Source organism: Macaca nemestrina, chromosome 13 (assembly GCF_043159975.1).
Source record: "Macaca nemestrina isolate mMacNem1 chromosome 13, mMacNem.hap1, whole genome shotgun sequence".
Classification (NCBI taxonomy): Eukaryota; Metazoa; Chordata; class Mammalia; order Primates; family Cercopithecidae; genus Macaca; species Macaca nemestrina.
In genome coordinates, this window is record NC_092137.1 from 45,549,111 (window position 1) to 45,571,221 (window position 22,111).

General features: G+C 37.6%; 1 protein-coding gene across 1 annotated transcript in view; it reads right to left on the bottom strand.

The window, feature by feature from the left end:
* The window catches only part of LOC105464957 (S1 RNA binding domain 1), a 222,901-nt gene that overhangs the window by 24,606 nt on the left and 176,184 nt on the right, over positions 1-22,111 (bottom strand). The window contains exons 17-18 of the mRNA XM_011713126.3: positions 5,638-5,744; positions 4,226-4,402 (exon numbers count right to left, since the gene is read on the bottom strand). Coding sequence (XP_011711428.2) covers positions 4,226-4,402; positions 5,638-5,744 — 284 coding nt within the window. The remainder of the gene's footprint in view (positions 1-4,225; positions 4,403-5,637; positions 5,745-22,111) is intronic.

Consider the following 22,111-nt stretch of genomic DNA (forward strand, 5'->3'; position numbering starts at 1 on the left):
CAGAAAAAACCACATTTATAAAAAGGGGAAGGTTGGGCAGAAAAGTCTTCAAATTAAAATGTGCTTATTTCTCTGTCATACAAATATGCAAAAACAGCAACCAGATTCTGACCTTTCACTTCATAGAAACTACCACTTATTTGTTTAAATCACTGGGAAAAGGGCTTTCTGTTACTTAAAGCCAAAAACATTCTTAACTGATTGTCTGTATAACTGGCATTCTAGGAGAGAAAAGAGGAAAATGTAGGGAAACAAAATAATATTTCTCAGAGCTAAGAAAAACAAGCTCTCAAAAGAATCTATTGAGTGTAGAACAGGATGAACAAAAAAAGACTCATACTTGGCTAAGTGCAGTGGCTGACGCCTGTAATCCCAACACTTTGGGAGGCCAAGGCAGGCAGATCACCTGAGGTCATGAGTTCAAGACCAGCCTGGCCAACATGATGAAACCCTGTCTCTACTAAACATTTAAAAATTAGCTGGTTGTGGTGGTGCATGCCTGTAGTCCCAGCTACTTGGGAGGCTGTGGCAGGAGAATCGCTTAAACCTGGGAAGCAGAGGTTGCAGTGAGCTGAGATCTTGCCATCGCATTCCAGTTTGGGCAACAGAGGGACAGACTGTCTCAAAAAAAAAGAAAAGAAAAAGACTCATACTTGACGTATCATGGATAAACTTTACAATATAAATAATTTTTAAAATTCTAAAAGGCTTTCAAGAAAGAAAATTAAAACATTACTTAAAAAGGATCTGGAATCAGGCTAGCATCAGATTTCTCACTGGCAAACATCAGATGTCAGAACATAGTGGAACAGTATCTTAAAAGTTCTGAGAGAAAATGATTTTGAATTTAGAATCACATACCTAGTCAAATTAGCATTTGAGTAAGAGGGCAAATTGAAATTGTTTGCAGGTATGTAAGGACTTAAGTATAACCCATACGACCTCTCTAAAAAGAATTTCTTAAGGATTAATTCTAGCAAAAACCAATAAATCGAAGAAAAATGATAATATGAATTACAAGAAACCGTGTAGAAACCACAAAAACTGATTAAATTAAGTAAATGCTAATGAATGATGTAAATATATATACATTATGTGTATATACACACATACAGTATGTGTATATATGTTAAAATATACATCTATAAAAATACATATTTTTATATAGAGAGGAGTGTGTATAGTGTATGTGTATATTATATACACATATACACATGCATATGGTGTATATATGTATATGTACACACGCATAGTGTGTATATGTACAGACACATGCATAGTGTATATGTACAGACAGATGCATATAGTGTGTGTATATGCAAAGACACATATAGTGTGTGTATATGTAGACACATGCATATAGCGTGTGTATATGTAGACAGATGCATATAGTGCGTGTATATGTGAAGATGCATATAGGGTGCGTATATGTACAGACAGACGCATATAGTGTGTGTATATGTACAGACAGACGCATATTGTGTGTGTATATGTAAAGATGCATATAGTGTGTGTATGAGGGGAGGGGAGGGGAGGGGAGGGGAGGGGAGGGGAGGGGAGGGGAGGGGAGGGGAGAGGAGGGGAGAGGGGAGGGGAGGGGAGGGGAGGGGAGGGGAGGGGAGGGGAGGGGAGGGGAGGGGAGGGGAGGGGAGGGGAGGGGAGGGGAGGAGAGGACTGAAACTAAAATCCCAGGTCGTCTTATCATGAGAGGTAGACAGAGTTGAAGAGAGAAAGATTGGGAAGGATACTGTTTCTAGTCGTCTCTAAGAGGGCAGAGACACCTATTAACTCCAGAGGTCAGTCCAAAACAAATTTAAGGATGATCATCAGAAGAATAGAAGATGTGCAACTTTGAAATCACTAAGGAGAGATAAAGATGAGATGAGATAACAAGGAAACAGAAAACTTATTAACTGATAAATCTAATAAATAGCCTAAAAGGAAAAGAAGAATCAGAAAGCATGATGGAGGCAAAATACATAGGAAGAATAAGCCCAAACATATAAATAAATACAACAAATGTGAATGTATTAATATCAGATTGAGTAAAACCATGAAATCTAGCTATATGTTTCTAAGAGCCACATCAAAAATGTCATAGAAAGTATAAAAATTAGAAAAAAAAAAACCAGGCATATTTTGAAAAGGCAAATATAGTAACATTGCTAGCAAATAAATTTCAAGCAAAAAACATTAAATGTGGTAGCAATATTCCATTCTGAATAAACCTATGAACTATTCAGGAGATGTAACAGTCACAAATCTTCAAGTACCTAATTATCAGCTGGAAAAATACAAGGCTTTAAAACAAGCTCAATATTCATCAATAAGACACTGATTAGACTAAATTATAGCTCATCCATACAATTAAATATTATGCAGACAATATAAAGAATAAAAAGTTAGAAATCTATATGTAATAATTTGGAAAGAGATCCAGAAGACTGAAACAAATAAAGCAAGTTTCAAATAGTTGCAGAGCCTGATCCCTTGTGTATACATTTTTAAAAAAATAAACATATACAAACAAGGTGACAAAACTGTAAATTTACTTTCTGGAAGCAACATATAAGAAACTTTTTCAAGTGAGACTTGAGAGGCGTCTTTGACTTTTTGTTCCTTTTTTATACTGTGAGTTTTTTTGGTGCTTTTGGGGTTTGCCTGTTTTTGAGATAGATAGGATCTTGCTCTGTCTCCAGGCTGGAGTGGAGTGGCATGATCTTGGCTCACTGCAACCTCCACCTCCTGGGTTCGAGTAGTTCTACTGTCTCAGCCTCCTGGGTAGCTGGGATTACAGGTGAGCACCACCACACGCAGCTAATTTTTGTATTTTTAGTAGAAACAGGGTTTCGCCATGTTGGCCAGGCTGGTCACAAACTCCTGACCTCAGGTGATCAACCGCTCCTGGCCTATGCTGTGTTTTCTAACCAAGTGTTCAAAGAACATGTAAACTAACAAAAACAGAATCATTTTATCTTCAATTTTTTTCAGTGCTGGCTTCTAGGTTTCATGATCTATTTAGAAAGAATTTCCATCACTCTAATGCTCTGCAATATTTCCCCATGTTTTCTTCTGGTGCTTTTACAGTTTTACTTTTTTTTTTGCATTTAAGTCTATGATAAACCTGTAATGTATTTGGGCACAGGAGTGAGAAGTGGGACTACAGCTTCCTTCACACATATTGAATTACTGACAGTTGTCATAATATCACTTGTTAGATAATTAATCAATTTTACCCTACCATTTGAAATGTCACCTTTACTATAAACTAAATTCTAACTATGTTTTGGTGGATTTCAGACCTTATTCTGTGCTATTCCTACATCAAAAGCAAGCTGTTTAATTACCACAGCTTTATAATATATTCTAGTGAGGCTTAATCAGTCTTTTCCAGAATAAAGGTTATCTTCCATATGACCTCTATTATAATTTTGTCAAAAGAAAAAAGTACATATGAATTAACCAGGTAGTCCCAAAGTAGTAGACACGTAAATGTTCTTTCATGATTATACCATGCTAAGAAGTTTATCTAACAAGCTTTTGTGCTTTCAGGATTAGAAAGTAAAGAAATTTAGCTCTTGATACACACAACTGATAATCAACGCTTTGATCCATTTTCAGTGAGGAGGGAGTGGGGAAACATATCTATGCTTAGGGAACAGCTATGTCAATATAAAGTGGTCACTTTGAAGTCACCATTGTCACCTCATCTTGTACCAGTCCTTCCTATTTGCTATGCTCCAACTGTGTGCGCCTTTCCCTCATTTCCTGAATACATCAAAGTTGGTCCTGTCTTAGGACTGTGCACACTTAGTGTTCACTTTGCCTGGAATGCTTTCTTTCTGATACTTGGGTGGCATTTCATTCAAAACTCTGCTCAAATAAGTTTTCAAAAAATAACGAATCTAAAGTAGTTGTATTACTCCCCTAAGACAGTGTCACATATCCCTGCTTCAATTTTTATAGCACTTCTTGCCTTCTGAAACTACTAATTTTACTAGTTTGCTTATTGTCTGTATTACACGTTAAAATACAACTCCATGAGAATGCAGAATTTGCTGACTTGCTCACTGCTGTATTCCCAATGCCTGCCAAAGGACACTCAACACATATTGAATGAAGGCATGCAATGGACACTTAGAATTTACACTAATCAGTAGTAGGATAGGTAACAGTAACAAGAGAGGAGGTTGACAACAGAATCAAAGTGTATACTTATAATCACCTGCAAAATGTTCGGATATAATCCTGGTTGATTCTGATGAAGCCAGCACACTGTTGGAAGGATTTTGGACCCAGTCCTTTCACTTTCTTCAGCTGTTCTCGGTTGATAAAGGGTCCATTTTTCTCACGCCATTCAATAATATTTTTGGCTCTGTTGGCATTGAGTCCTGCAATATGCCTAAGGAAAAAAAAAAAAAAAGGCAAACTGAAAAGAAGATATCATCTGAAAAGACAATGATATAAAACATTTGGATCATAAAAACAACTGCAATGACATATCCTCATATGTGTAAGTTAAGTTAATCCAAAGGGGAGTCAAAAAAAGAAAACCAGAGGAAAAAAAAGAGTTGTGCAAGAGGAAAGAAAAAAAAAAAAAAAGACAAAACCAATAGCTGTCATAAAGATACTGGTAAGCTGGCTAACACTGATGCAAGAAAAAAATGTTCCTCACAGTTTTTCTATATATTCATATTCCTTATGTTTCTGGATAAAGTAATAATTTTGCCTATTTTTTTCAGCATACATACAAAGTGAGTTAGAAGAAGTTATAATAGCTACAACTGTGTTGTACTACCTTTTTTGCATGTTAGCCTGTTCTCAGTAATATAGAGCTGAACTATAGAAAGGTCCTTATCTATAATTGTCATGGTTAGTATAAATTATATATAAAAACTATATTAGGTAGTTTCCTTGGTGTTAAAAGATTATTTCAGAGAATTTCAACTTTATTATGAAATTCCATATATGAAATTATGAAATGTTTGTAGCTGTGTTAGAAAATCAACAACTTAAAATGTAAGGGATAGTTTCTCCTATACCTGTTTCAGCGAAAAAGGTCCAGATCAGAGAATTTCATGCTGCATTAGCAGACTTGTGTAATAAATGCAAAACTGTGAACAAAAAAGCAGCTCTTCTAAAACCACGGGGGAAAAAAGATTATATAACATGTGATTATACTATGATAAAAATTTTGACAGGTTTCTTGTAGAATCAGGGTAAAAATATGGTAACCATACTTTGAACCCTCAGAATTTATCTTTTGGTTACTGCCAGGTTTGACAGATGCATGCAAGAGACTTAACTAGTGAAAAATCTCTACTCTCATGTGGTGGGAAACAGCTCTTTTCCATGTTAGCCTTATTTAAATTCTATTAGCAACACTAATGCACTCAATGGTTACCATATGCTCTATGCTCTTCACTTTAGACCTGCAATATTAAAAATGATAATGTGAATTGTTATAATTCCTTTCTTACATGATGTCTTCCCCTCTGATTACTTAAAGCAATGTATAAACCCATAGATGTTCTATACTTGACAACTTTATACACGTGTTCCCTTCCTCTAGCCGAGTTTGGACTGGATAGCCAGTTAAACTCGATTCTGTGATCTTCAGCCACAGATGTGTCTCACCTTAACAAAACTTCTGAACAGATGTTAATGTCCACTCCCACAAAGCTGACACATTCTTCTACAACACTGTCCAGTGTTGCCTTGAGTAAAGTCTGGGATACGTCATGCTGAAAAGACAAAGATCAAATATCAAAAGTGAAGGAGATGTAGTTCTTGGACTATTCCATTACTCTGCCTACATTACTGGTGTTAGCTAACACACACCATGGTAAAGTTCTTCATTCCTCTTAAACACACTGTTAGCAGATATAATTAAGCTGAAGTCAAGCCATCTATGGTTTCTTACTCTTTAAGCTATGCATATATACCTAATTTGAATATAATAGTACCAGTATTTTTCCCTTGCCTAAAATTCTGCCCAGAGCAGTGGTTCTCAAACTTTAGCTTGCATTAAAATCACCTGTATGGCTTGGTAACACACCCACATCCAGATTTCTGATTCAGTAGGTCTAGGGTGGGGTCTAAGAATTTGCATTCTAACAATTTTCCGGATAATACTGTGGCTGCTAGATCAAAATGAGACATAGTCTCTATGATTCATGCATGGCCTTATAGTGTTATGGAGAAGAAAACATAAGTTATAATAGGAAGCAGTACAATAATAGTAAGACAGTAAATCAAACTTTTGTTTCATCAAATTCAAGATAGTACTGTTTATATGAAGCACCATTATTTTATACACCAAGGAAGAAAATAGTCAAACCATGACACATGCTTTCTTATTGCTTCAATTATTTATTTATTTTAAATACTGAAAGAGCTCTTTAGACTTATTTAGAAACTGTAAGAACCATATATTATGTACAAATAAGAAAATCTAAACTGGCTAAGTTATTCCTAAAATTTCTTCACATTCAGTGTTCAATTCTTCTGATCACTTTTATATTCAAAATCATAGGTGTCAAGGTTTTCCATGTAGTATTGTTTTTATACTATCAAGATCCTTGATAATGTAGCATTTCTTAAAACAGCGATCCTCTGTTGTCTCTGGGACTTTCTTTCAAGCTTCAGATGCTCATTCTTACAAGCTTTGATGATAGTAGCACTATCTTAATCTTAACAGAGGGTATTAACAGAAGAGATTTTGGACAGTAACAAAACTCCTATTCTTTTCTCAAAGGTCCTTAAATGGTTTATTATTCAATGGTTTGTTAATTAAAACAACGAAAGGTGTGCAGTTCAGTCATGTCTCTAGGATTACCAACCAAGTTCATGTGGAAACTACACCATGATTTACCACAGGGACAACAGCAACTGTAGGACACTATTAAATGTAAGCTGCATTAAAATGTCAGAAAATGCGCATCTTACAATTGGTGAAATGCAATATTTTAAAGTATTTGTTGACTAATTGAAGCTAGGTTACAACAATTAATACACTTGATGTTACTCATAATTCTAAAATTAATGATCTGTGGGACAGCAGACTTCTCTTTACCAACGTCAACGAAAACAAGGAATATAATCTAGTAGAGTCCCCAAGTATTGTGCTTACATTATTACCATTTAATAACAGCAGAAGCTTTTGTTCTGGAAGACTGAAGGGTACAGGAGTACTTCTGTATTTCAGAGATAACTTATTGGTAACTAGCCAGGCCTCAGCTAAAAATTTTGGATGTCATTTAAAAAATCTAATAAGCAAGTATCACCATGAAAAAGATCACGAAGTAAAACCTAAGATCTTACCGAGAACTTGGTTACTCAGTTACTCTTGAGTCACAGCTTTTAAGAAGCTAGTCTTTTGTCTAAGCAGATAAAAAGCAGCAAAATGAAAAGGGAACTTTTTAAAATGAGAGGGTAGGAGATAGAATGACAATATAAAGGCAAGCACAATGATAGCAACAAGAAAAAATATCTGAGGAACACAAAACTACAAACAAACCAGAAAAAGGAAGAGTAATTGTTGAGAGCCAATGGAATAAGGGAAACAAGTTGGTACAGTACTTCCAAGCACACCAGATGCTTAGGACAGTTAAATGAGTAAGCTACAGTCTCTGCAGCAGATTATTTTGGTTGCCTATCCTAACCTCTAGTTGTCAAACCCCTTCTCTTCCTTTCAAACAGAAGCCTAACAGTGTGTCTAGCATTTATCCCATTTCTGTAAGGCCATATGCTTTGGAAAAGCTGGTCCCACCTCCGATAGACAATGGTGACTGGTTAAAATCCATGTTTTTCAAACTGAGGGTTATGATCAATTAGTGGATCATAAAATTAAATCAGTGACTTGCCACTGGCATAAAAAAATGAAGGAATAGAATAAACCACATAGAGCATATTGCATATATCCTTAACATCGAATGAACAATAGGATGAACAATGCAGCCAATTGAGACTACCATGTGCGAGGAATACAACATAAATTGGTCAGGAATAGGTATTTGGTTCACTGATACCTCATTTGATCTTCTGACACAGATTTAATGAAGAGGTTAAAGAGTAACTGCAGAGTTATAAGCAAAGTATGTGAGAAGTTTATCTATTGGCAAAGTGCTGATTCCTTCACCAAGTTTAGTTACAAACTTTCAGTGCATTTTTCAGAAAGAATGTTATTGAGTATAAAATTTTTCAGTTCTCAGCAACTGTAATATTTTAACTGATTTAGTACAAGTGGTCCTTAAAATGAATCAATCTACATTTAGAAGAAAAAAAGACAGTGAAGTAAAACCTACAGAGGCAAGCTCAACTACCAGATTTGGAAGTGTTGACAGTGACAAAATTGAGAGAAAATGTTGACTTCAATCAGTAACCTTTGACTTGACTTGAGCCACGTTTTATATAGAAAATAATAACCATAAGACTTTAAAATAAGCTTGATTTAAAACATGGTTTTATAAATGTGCAAAACAATAAAAATGACTGACCCCAGATGTATTGTTGGTAATGATATTCTTGTAGATGACAGTGTTAAAATAAAACTTAAAACTTAAAAAAAAAATCACGTGGAACACCCCTACCACAGGGCTAAAATGAAAACAATGGAAAATACCAAATATTGATGTGAATGTGGAGCAACTGGAATGCTCAAATGATAAGTGCATTTTAGGTTACATATGCAAGGCAACGCAGTTTAATGGAGGATTTATTTTATATGGTTTAAATGTAACTTCACATAAAATTAAATCAGATATGTTTACACAATGCAAAAATGCATACTTGTTCCATATACTTTAAACCAGATACGTGGTAAGAGAAAAAATGGACAAATTACTAAGAACATCAAAATTGCCAAAACTGACTCAAGAAGAAATATAAAATCTGAACAAACCTATTAAGTACAGTTAATAAATAATCAAAAATCTCCCAACAAAAAAAAGTTCAGAACCATACGGTTTCATTGGTGAATTCTACCAAACATTTCAAGAACACCAATCCTTCTCAAACTCTTTCAAAAACAGAAGAGGAGCCAATAGTTCTTACCTATTCTATGAGGCCAGCATCACCCTGATACCAAACCCAAAGATACCTCAAGAAGAAAGAAACCTACAAATATTAATATTTCCTATGAATATCAGTTCAAAAATCCTCAACAAAATACTAATAAACTAAATCCAACAGCCTATTAAAAGGATTGACATACAAGACCTACATATAATGTATTCAGTATGTATGAACTTAAGAGCCAAACTCACATTGTTTTGATTTTAAAACAATCTCTCTTGACATTTTTAAATTTTAACTGTGAAATAATTTCAAATTTAGAAAAGGCATGCAAGAATAGTCCAAAAACTTTATTACCCTTCCTTCACATAAATACTTCAGTGTACAGTTCCAAATAACAAAAACATTGACTTACATACCCATAATACAATTATTAAAATTAGACAACATACTGATGTAATAATATCACCTAACATTCAACCCATGCTCAAATCATCAATTTTCTCAATTTTTCTTTACAGCATTTTCTTCCCAATCCATAATTCAACCCAGGATGACATACTGCATTTAGTTGCCTCATACTTTGTGCTAGGCAGCTTCCAAGATGGTTCCCAATGATCCTCAAATCCTGGTATTGATACGCTTGTGGAATTCCCTCCCACTAAGTATAGACTAAGTATAGAATTCACTGATGAATCTCATCTGAATAAATTATTAAGATTATTTTACTACTCAAAATGTCCTGTTTGTGTAAAAAGGTATTTTTAATCTTGACTCAAAATTTGAAAAACACAGCTCAACCATGTACTATATATGCTCACAGCATTATCCTCATGCATTCCAGACTGAAAAAAATTCATGAACAGCCCATATCTATATATTAACTTACATCTGTTCTAAATTTTTGTATTTAGGTATTAAAAACCTATTTAAATATAAGTAAAATAGCATTTAACTTACAATGAGTAGTAAAGGTAAGCATTATTTTGAGAAACTTATTTTGAATTACATTTAATTGTGTAAGAGAGACATACATATGCCCAAACAGAAGTGATGTGTGATAAGTGCCCTTATCATGACGAAGTAAAATGTATTTCCTAGTGTGTCAAAATCAAAAGGTAGGAAAAACAATGGTCTAAACTAATCATGGTGGTCCCATTCTATTTATTCAATAATGGCAAATGAAATGTGAGGGTAAATCTGCCAGGTACTTCAGAAAAAGACTTCACTGCCCTAAAATAGAGTGAAAAAGAATTAGCCTTTTCTTCTTTTGATTCAAGTATGACTCCCAGTAATCACTGTATCATGTGATGGGACAAGCTTGAAGAAAAGCTAACTTAGCGAGAATGGCAGGTAACATACGTTGAAAGACTGGTTCTTCATTGATATTCTTGAGGTTCTGAATTAACTAGTTCTGTACTCAGCCCCCCTGAGCATCTTGTAATAAAATTTTTTTATCATTTAATCAAGAATCAGAAATTTCCTTATTGTTCAGGCCACTTTGCGTAAGGATCTCTGATGTTTTTCTAATTGAAGCAGTCACTTTATTTAGGAGCTCAAAGTCAAGTGGCAAGACTGTGACAATGAAAACAATGACCATACTATCAAAACCCCTTGAGATTTTACTGTCAGGCATTGTTGTAAGGCTTTATAATAGCATGTAACCAAATCCTCACAATTCTAAAAAATGTACATATGACTTTATGCAGCATCTTCATATATAAGATTTTTTTCTAAGGAAATAGCAAGACACTTGCACAAAGGGGTGTGTATGTGTGTACAATCTAAATATCCACATAGAGATGACTCGTACAAATAAAGTGTGCAACAGCCCCACAATGAATAATTCTGATGCCATTAAAAAACACACAGTAGGGGGTGGCTGGCAAGATGGCCGAATAGGAACAACTCCAGTCTGCAGCTCCCAGCCAGATCAATGCAGAAGGCAGGTGATTCTGCATTTCCAACTGAGGTACCTGGCTCATCTCACTGGGACTGGTTAGATAGTGGGTACAGCCCGTGGAGGGCAAGCAGAAGCAGGGTGGAAAGCGCAAGGAGTCTGGGAACTCACCTGGAAAGTGCAAGGAGTCAGGGAACTCCCTCCCCCCCCAGCCAAGGGAAGCTGTGAGGAACTGTGCTGTGAGGGACTGTGCCGTGAGGAACGGTACACTCTGGCCCAGATACTAAGCTTTTCCCATGGTCTTTGCAACCCACAGACCAGATTACCTTGGGTGCCTACCCCACCAGGGCCCTGCGTTTCAAGCACAAAACTGGGCAGCCATTTGGGCAACACTGAGCTAGTGGCAGGAGTTTTTTTTTTTTTTCATACCTCAGTGGTGTCTGGAATGCCAGTGAGCAGAACCAATCACTCCCCTGGAAAGGGGGCTGAAGTCAGGGAGCCAAGTGGTCTAGCTCAGTGGATCCCACCCCCATGGAGCTCAGCAAGCTAAGCTGGATTGAAATTCTCGCTGCCAGCACAGCAGTCTGAAGTCAACCTGGGATGCTAGAGCTTGGTGGGGGGAGGGGCACCCATCATTACTGAGGCTTGAGTAGGCAGTTTTCCCTTCACAGTGTAAACAAAGCTGCAAGGAAGTCTGAACTAGGTGGAGCCCACAGCAACTCTGCAAAGCCACTGTAGCCATACTACCTCTCTAGATTCCTCCCCTCTGGGCAGGGCATCTCTGAAAGAAAGGCAGCAGGCCCAGTCAGGGGCTTATAGATAAAACTCCCATCTCCCTGGGACAGAGCACCTGGGGGGAAGGCGCAGCTATGGGTGCAGCTTCAGCAGACTTAAATGTTCCTGCCTGCCGGCTCTGAAGAAAACAGCGGATCTCCCAGCACAGCTCTAGAGCTCTGCTAAGGGACAGACTGCCTCCTCAAGTGGGTCCCTGATCCCCATGCCTCCTGACTGGGAGACACTCTCAGCAGGAGTCAACAGACACCTCATACAGGAGAACTCCAGCTGGCATCTGGCAGGTGCCCCTCTGAGACGAAGCTTCCAGAGGAAGGAACGGGCAACAATCTTTGCTGTTCTGCAGCCTCCACTGGTGATACCCAGGCAAACAGGGTCTGGAGTGGACCTCCAGCAAACTCCAGAAGACCTGCAGCAGAGGGGCCTATTAGAAGGAAAGCTAACAAACAAAGGAATAGCATCAACATCAACAAAAAGGACGTCCACACAAAATCCCCATCCAAAGGTCACCAACATCAAAGACCAAAGGTAGATAAATCCACAAAGATGAGGAAAAATCAGCACAAAAAGGCTGAAAATTCCAAAAAACAGAATGCCTCTTCTCCTCTAAAGGATCACAACCCCTCGCCAGCAAGGGAACAAAACTGGATGGAGAATTAATTTGATGAATTGACAGAAGTAGGCTTCAGAAGGTGAGTAATAACAAACTACTCTGAGCTAAAGGAGCATGTTCTAACCCAATACAAGGAAGCAAAGAATCCTGAAAAAAGGTTAGGGGAACTGCTAACTAAAGGAAAAATAAGCAAAGGTTGCAATCCTAGTCTCTAACCAGTTTAGAGAAGAACATAAATGACCTGATGAAGTTGAAAAACATAGCACGAGAACTTCATGAAGTGTACACAGTATCAATAGCTGAATCGATCACGTGGAAGAAAGGATATTAACCTTAAATGTAAATGCGCTAAATGCCCCAATTAAAAGACATAGACTGGCAAATTGGATAAAGAGTCAAGACCCATCGGTGGGTGTGCTGTATTCAGGAGACCCATATCATGTGCAAAGACACACATAGGCTCAAAATAAAGGGATGGAGGAATATTTATCAAGGAAATGGAAAGGAAAAATAAGCAGGGGATGCAATCCTAGTCTCTAATAAAACAGATTTTAAACCAACAAAGATCAAAAAAGACAAAGAAGGGAATTACATAATGGTAAAGGGATCAATGCAACAAGAGCTAACTATCCTAAATATATATGCGCCCAATACTGGAGCACCCAGATTCACAAAGCAAGTTCCTAGAGATCTACAAAGAAATTTAGACTCCCACACAATAATAGTGGAAGACTTTAAAACCCCACTGTCAATATCAGACAGATCAATGAGACAGAAAATTAAAAAAGGATATTCAGGACTTGAACTCAGCTCTGGACCAAGCAGACCTAATAGACATCTACAGAACTCTCCACCCCAAATCAACAGAATATACATTCTTCTCAGCACCACGTCGCACTTATTCTAAAATTGACCACATAATTGGAAGCACAACACTCCTCAGCAAATACTAAAGAACAGAAATCATAACAAACAGTCTCTCAGACTACAGTGCAATCAAATATAGAACTCAGGATTAAGAAACTCACTCAAAACCACACAACTACGTGGAAACCGAACAACCTGCTCCTGAATGACTACTGGATAAATAACGAAATTAAGGCAGAAATAAATAAGTTCTTTGAAACCAATGAGAACAAAGACACAACGTACCAGAATCTCTGGGACACAGCTAAAGCAGTGTTTAAAGGGAAATTTATAGCACTAAATGCCCACAGAAGAAAGCAGGAAAGATCTACAATTGACACCCTAACATCACAATTAAAAGAACTAGAGAAGCAACAGCAAACAAATTTAAAAGCTAGCAGAAGACAAGAAATAACTGAAGATCAGATCAGAACTGAAAGAGATACAGACACAAAAAAACTCTATTTAAAAAAAAAAAAGGAATCCAGGAGCTGGTTTTTTGAAGATTAACAAAACAGACCACTAGCCAGACTAATAAAGAAGAACAAAGAATCAAATAGACATAATAAAAAAATGATAAAGGGCATATCACCACTGATCCCACAGAAACACAAACTACCATCAGAGAATACTATAAACACCTTTATGCAAATAAACTAGAAAATCCAGAAGAAATGGATAAATTTCTGGACACATACACCCACCCGAGACTGTACCAGGAAAAAGTCGAATCCCTAAATAGACCAATAACAAGTTCTGAAATTGAGGCAGTAATTAATAGCCTACCAAACAAAAAAAGCCCAGGACCAGATGGATTCACAGCCGAATTCTACTAGAGGTACAAGGAGGAGCTGGTACCATTCCTTCTGAAACCATTCCAAACAACAGAAAAAGAGCGACTCCTCCCTAACTCATTTAATGAGGCCAGCATCATCCTGATACCAAAACCTGGCAGAAACACTACAAAAAAAGAAAATTTCAGGCCAATATCCCTGATGAACATCGATGTGAAAACCCTGAATAAAATATTGGCAAACCGATTCCAGCAGCACATCAAAAAGCTTATCCACTAAGATCAAGTTGGCTTCATCTCTGGGATGTAAGGCTGGTTCAACAAACACAAATCAATAAACGTAATCCATCACATAAACAGAACCAATAACAAAAACATGATTATCTCAATAGATGCAGAAAAGGCCTATGATAAAATTCAACACCCCTTCATGCTAAAAACTCTCAATAAACTAGGTATTGATGGGACATATCTCAAAATAATAAGAGCTATTTATGACAAACACACAGCCAATATCATACTGAATGGGCAAAAGCCGGAAACACTCCCTTTGAAAGCCAGCACAAGACATGTATGCCCTCTCTCACCACTCCTATTCAACATAGTATTGGAAGTTTTGGCAGGGCAATCAGGCAAGAGAAAGAAATAAAGGGTATTCAAATAGGAAGAGAGGAAGTCAAATTGTCTGTCTGCAGATGATATGATTGTATATTTAGAATGTCCCATCGTCTCAGCCCAAAATCTCCTTGAGCTGATAAGCAACTTCAGCAAAGTCTCACGATACAAAATCAATGTGCAAAAATCACAAGCATCCCTATACACCAATAATAGACAGAGAGCCAAATCAAATGAACTCCCACTCACAATTGCTACAAAGAGATTAAAATACCTAGGAATACAACTTACAAGGGATGTGAAGGACCTCTTCAAGGAGAACTACAAACCACTGCTCAAGGAAATAAGAGAGGGCACAAACAAATGGAAAAAACATTCCATGCTCATGGACAGGAGGAATCAATATTGTGAAAATGGCCATACTGTCCAAAGTAATTTATAGATTCTATGCTATCCCCATCAAGCTACCACTGACTTTCTTCAAAAAATTAGGAAAAAACTACTTTAAATTTCATATGGAACCAAAAAGGAACCCGTATAGCAAAGACAATCCTAAGCAAAAAGAACAAAGCTGGAGGCATCATGCTACCTGACTTCAAACTATACTACAAGACTACAGTAACCAAAACAGCATGGTACTGGTAGCAAAACAAATATATAGACCAATGGAACAGAAAAGAGGCCTCAGCTATAATGTCACACATCTACAACCATCTGATCTTTGATAAACTGGACAAAAACAAGCAATGGGGAAAGGATTCCCTACTTAATAAATGGTGTTGGGAAAACTGGCTAGCCATATGCAGAAAACTGAAATGGGACCCCTTCCTTACATCTTATACAAAAATTAACTCAAGATGAATTAAAGACTTAAATGTAAGACCTAAAACCATAAGAACCCTAGAAGAAAACCTAGGCAATACCATTCAGGACACAGGCATGAGCAAAGACTTCATGACTAAAACACCAAAAGCAATGACAACAGAAGCAAAAATTGGCAAATGGGATCTAACTAAACTAAAGAGCTCCTGCACAGGAAAAGAAGCTATCATCAGAGTGAACAGGCAACCTACAGAATGGGAGAAAAATTCTGCAATCTATCCATCTGACAAAGGGCTAATATCCAGAATCTACAGGGAACTTAAACAAATTTACAAGAAAAAAACCACCCCATCAAAAAGTGGGTGAAGGATATGAACAGATACTTCTCAAAAGAAGACATTTATGCAGCCAACAAACATATGAAAAAAAGCTCATCATCACTGGTCATTAGAGAAACACATATCAAAACCACGAGATACAATCTCACGCCAGTTAGAATGGCGATCATTAAGTTAGGAAACAACAGATGCTGGAGAGGATGTGGAGAAATTGGAACACTTCAACACTGTTGGTGGGAGTGTAAATTAGTTCAACCATTGTGGAAGACAGTGTGGTGATTCCTCAAGGATCTAGAACCAGAAATACCATTTGACCCAGCAATCCCATTACTGGGTACATACTCAAAGACTACTATAAAGACACATGCACACGTATGTTTATTGCAGCACTATTCACAATAGCAAAGACTTGGAACCAACCCAAATGCCCATCAATTATAGACTGGATAAAGAAAATGTGGCACATATACACCATGGAATACTATGCTGCCATAAAAAAAGAACGAATTCATGTCCTTTGCAGGGACATGAGGCTGGAAGCCATCATTCTCAGCAAACTAACACAGGAACAGAAAACCAAACACCCCATGTTCTCACTCATAAATGGGAGTTGAACAATGAGAACACATGGACATAGGGAGGGGAATGTCACACACTGGGGCCTGTCAGGGGGTGGAAGGTTAGGGGAGGGATAGCATTAGGAGAAATACCTAATGTAGATGATGGGTTGATGGGTGCAGCAAACCACTATGGCACATGTATACCTCTGTATCAAACCTGCATGTTCTGTACATGTATTCCAGAACTTAAAGTGTAATAGAAAACAAAAACAAAACAGTAGACCAGTTACTTCACCAAAACATCCCACAAGAAAAAAGGTCCAAGTTAACACACTGAATTTAGAAGTTTTAAAAACTCCTTTAGCAGCTATGTATGTAATAGAAACTTCTGTAAGCACTGCCATCAGGTCAGCTGTAAATATAAATTTTGCCTACATTCTTCCCCAATTTTTTGCTTAGGAAAGTACTAAAGAGTTAACCTATTTCTTTTCTTGTCTTTTTTTTTTTTTTTTTTTGAGATGAAGTCTCACCCTGTCGCCCAGGCTGGAGTGCAGAGGCACGATCTTGGCTCACCACAACCTCCACCTCCCGGGTTCAAGCGATTCTCCTGCCTCAGCCTCCTGAGTAGCTGGGATTACATGCATATGCCACCATGCCCAGCTAATGTTGTGTTTTTAGTAGAGATGGGGTTTCTCCATGTTGGTCAGGCTGGTCTTCAACTCCCAACCTCAGGTGATCCACCCACCTCAGCCTCCCAAAGTGCTGGGATTACAGGTGTGAGCCACCACGCCCGGCCAACACTATTTTCTAAAACTAAAATCGTATCTATTTGGTGGAAGGAATACTGAACAAAATCCCATATTGTTTCCATAATAATGTCTTTGACATTAAAGCAGAGGCATTCGTTTGCCATTCTAAAAACATTTCTAAGCAACTATTTTGTATCAGACACTGTGCAAGTTGGGCTATGTGTTCAAAGTATAGAAAAAATCATATGTATTCCATGGTCTTCAAAAAGCTCCATTTAGATTTGCTGAAAGCTGAGTTGTAACACATCACTCTACTGGCAGTAACTGGTACAAGAAGCAAGAGGGTCCCAGGACTAACAGTGCCAATAATCCCTAAGGACTTCATGCCAGGAAAAATGAACTGTTCCATTTATAAATAGAAGTTACCCAACTCTGAATTTTTGGGCAAGTTATTTGAATTGTATCAACAGTCTCTCTTTCGAATTCAAGGAAATCCTGGGACATTATATTTTTATTAAAATTTATGAGATTTTTACAAAGGAATATAAGTGATCACTTATGCTAGTCAGCTTTTGTTCTAAGGTCAGAATTCCCAAAAAATAAAACTTTATTATTCTACCACAAACTTCTGGAAAACCTGCTCAAACTGCTGTGTTTTATTTTGACCTGAAGGACTAAAACTGTCTAACAACTATTATTTTTTTAAAGTCCTTCCAGATGAAACACTGTGGACTACAGTTTCTAGAGCAACAAAATTTCACTTTACATTCCCCGTACTAAACTTGAAGTTTTTCCCAAAGTGGTTTTCTAGTGCAATATTCTTGAGTCTTTATTTTACTCAGTGATCATCATCCACTCACATGTCTCTTCCTGCCCCTTAGTACTGCCAAATTACAAAATGCAGCTAGAAAACCAAAGATGCAAAAAAGCTTTACAGGTGCAGGGTCACGTCACTAGGGTAAATGAAGATATACTGAATTCTTTAAAAATACAAAGAGAGTGGATGCTGAGTGCGCACATCACAAAAATAACTGTGAGGTAATGCATTTGTTAATTAGCAAGAGTTAACTATTTCGCAATGTATATGCACCTCAAAACGTCATGCTGTATGTGACAAATATATACAATGTTATTTGTCAAATTAAAAAAAAATAAATTTAAGCTTAAACCATGAAAAAAAAGCTTTACAGGCACAGTCTATTCAATTTCAAATAAAGCAAGTTTATGTCTTCATTTTGAATCTCTTTTTCTTTGATTGACATGTGACAGTTTTTAAAAGAGTCATCCAGACAAGTGTGTGCTGAATGACCCATGATAGAACTGACAGGAGGCTGGGAAACATTTGAGAAAACAGTGTGTGGTTAAGAAAGCTCCTCCTCCAATTAATCAAATCCAGTAAACAAGAAGTCTTTATATAGTCCCTTTAAAGACAATGTTCAGCACCAAAGAAATGCTTTAGTTAACTATGTAAAAACCTATGTGTTCTAGCTCTACTGATCACAGACAAGCACATAGAACAAATAATATTGGAAGAAAACCTTGAAAAAGGTATCTTCATAAGCACATTCTTTTAAAAATACATACTTCAAACACCAGATTTTTATTTTGTAAATGCATAAACATGTAAAATAAACAACTCATTGTGCCTATAAGGCTCTGGTATTAAGATGGCAAAGGGCATCAGCACTGAAAGGATGTTTTCTAGATCCTGAAACATAGATTGAAGCATGGACAGTGGTCATAAGAGGGAAAAAAATAAACAGGAAGACATTCTCTTTGCAAATCCTCCTCCTCTGATAAAACATATGGAAGGTATGCTGAAGATTCCTTTACTGCTAACTCAGTATTTAAGCTTCAGGTTTGCATCAACCTATTATCAATTACTCATGCCAACTTGACAGAAGGATCCTTGGGACAATGATCATCTTACTTGTTCTGCACAAGACAAATGGAAACTAGTTTTTAAAATCCAATATTCTAGGGCTTGAATAGCCTTACTCAAGGCATGGACCTTCTTGGGTATCAAATGAGTGCCCGTGTTGTTCAGTGAGGTCTCCCCACTCTGGATGGCTTCAATTCTTATGTTCCCAGGACAGTGTGTAACCCCTGAAATCTCCATTCAGCTCACAAATCTTTAGCAGCTTTTCTATCCCAGCCCTTATGCATCTTGGCTTACATATGTGCACCTTAATATTTGGCAACCAATTTTTTTTTTTTTTCAGAGAAATAAAGTCAGTTTATTCTGTCAAGGATCTCCTACCTCTAAAAACAGATAATAATTTCATAAATTTTTAAAGGGTCAATGTTCTCAGATTTCCTATACAACCAGTTATGTGTTAGAATCAATTTAATCACCTCCTTTGCAGGGCTCTCAATTAGAATGTCAAGGGTCTCCAGTTGACTTAAACTTTTGGCCCAGAGTTGTTTGTGTCAGCAAGATCTGAAATCTGATATATTCCAGAAGCAAGCCTTTCTTGCCTATTTGCATTTTTTTATTATTATACTTTAAGTTCTTGGGCACATGTGCACAACATGAAGGTTTGTTACATATGTATACATGGGCCATGTTGGTTTGCTGCCCCCATTCACTGGTCATTTACATTAGGTATTTCTCCTAATGCTATCCCTCCCCACTCCCCTCACCCCACAACAGGCCCTGGTGTATGATGTTCCCCACCCTGCGTCCAAGCGTTCTCACTGTTCAATTCCCACCTATGAGTGAGAACATGCAGTGTTTGATTTTCTGTCCTTGCGACAGTTTGCTCAGAATGATGGTTTCCAGCTTCATCCATGTCCCTACAAAGGACATGAACCCATCCATCCTTTTTTATGGCTGCATAGTATTCCATATATGTGCCACATTTTCTTTATCCAGTCTATCACTGATGGACATTTGGGTTAGTTCCAAGTCTTTGCTATTGTGAATAGTGAATATTTGGCAACCAATTTCAGACAGTTATAGGACTATGATCCCAGGGAGAGGGAAACTACATAGAATGAGCCTCACAATTGCCCTAGCTTTCTGTCTGAGAACACTTTCTAGACTGTGGCACCAGGAGGTAACCCAAGCAGGACATAGTAATCTTACTGAGCTGGAGAAACAGACTGGAGGTCAGGATTCCTGAAGATTTTAAGAGTATGATATCAGAGAGAATGAAGCTCTGAAGAGCAGTACTCCGGTTACTCATATAAGTGACATCTTAAGTATTTAGCTAAATACTAAATACCCAGAACACATACCCAGAACACCAAGACAAGATAACACAAGGCCGGGGCGGGGGGGGGGAAAAACAACACAGCTCCTTGGGAGATGGCAGCTACCCAGAGATTCCAGAGATTACACAGAGCTGGGAGACATAGGATGTCCTACCAATCATAGTGAAGAGATTTCACTGAACACCGCAGATATTCAGCTGATACCCAGAAATGGGTAGAAGTGGGCTATTCTAGTCCTAGAGAAAGGATTACTCTACACCCACCCTAACAAAATTTTAAAAAATAATCCTTACCTAGATGGGTTCACTGATGAATTCTATCAAACATTTAAGGAAGAAATTATTCCAATTCTCTATAATCTCTTCCAGAAAACAGAAGCAGAGGGAGTACTTCCTAAATCATTCTATGAAACCAGCATAATCTTAATACCAAAACCAGATGAAGATATTACAAGAAAATGACAGACCAATATTTCTCATGAACATAGATGCAAAAATTCTCAAAAAAACTAGGAAATTAAGTCTAACAACCTGTAAGAAGAATTATACGCCATAGCCAAATATAATATATCTCAGGTATGCAAGTCTGGTTCAACATTCAAAAAATCAATTAATGCAATCTATCACATCAACAAGCTAAAAAAGAAAAAAAAAATCACATAGTCCTAGCTGCAGAAAAAGCACTTGACAAAATCTATCTAACACCCATTCATGATAACAATTCTCAATAAACTAAGAATAGATGGGAAACATCCTCAAGGTGATTAAGAACATCTACAAAAACCCTAGAGCTAACAAAAAATTTAATGGTTGGCCGGGCGCGGTGGCTCAAGCCTGTAATCCCAGCACTTTGGGAGGCCGAGACGGGCGGATCACAAGGTCAGGAGATCGAGACCATCCTGGCTAATACGGTGAAACCCCGTCTCTACTAAAAAAAATACAAAAAAACTAGCCGGGCGAGGTGGCGGGCGCCTGTAGTCCCAGCTACTCGGGAGGCTGAGGCAGGAGAATGGCGTAAACCCGGGAGGCGGAGCTTGCAGTGAGCTGAGATCCGGCCACTGCACTCCAGCCTGGGCGACAGAGCGAGACTCCGTCTCAAAAAAAAAAAATAAAAAATTTAATGGTAAGAAGCCAGAATACTTTCCACTAAGATCAGAAACAAGACAAGGATGTCCCTTCTTACCACCACTCAACATCATACTGGAAGTATCACCTAATGCAGTAAGAAAAGAAAAGTTATGTAGGATTGTGAGGTGTATTAGTCCATTTTCATGCTGCTCTGAAGAACTTCCTGTGACTGGGTAATTTACAAAGGAAAGAGGTTTAATTGACCCACAGTTCCACATGGCTGGGGAGGCCTCAGGAAACTTACAATCATGGTAGAAAGGGAAGCAGGCATGACTTACATGGCAGCAGGTGAGAGAGAGTGTGTGTGTGAGTGTAGGGAAAACTACCATTTATAAAACCATCAGATATTGTTAGAATTCACTCACTATCATGAGAACAGCATAGGGGAAACCACTCCCATGATCCAATCACCTCCCACCAGGTCTCTCCCTCAACACCTGATTACAATTCATGATGAGATTTGGGTGGGGACACAAGTCCTAACCTTACCATGAGGAAAGAAAGAAAATTGTCTTTGTTCACAGATATGATCATCTATGTAGAAAATTCAAAAGAATTGATTAAAAAACTCCTAGAACTAAAACACGATTACAGCAAGGTTGTAAGATACAAGGTTAATATACAAAAGTAAACTGTTTTCCTAGATGCCAGCAATAAATAAGTGG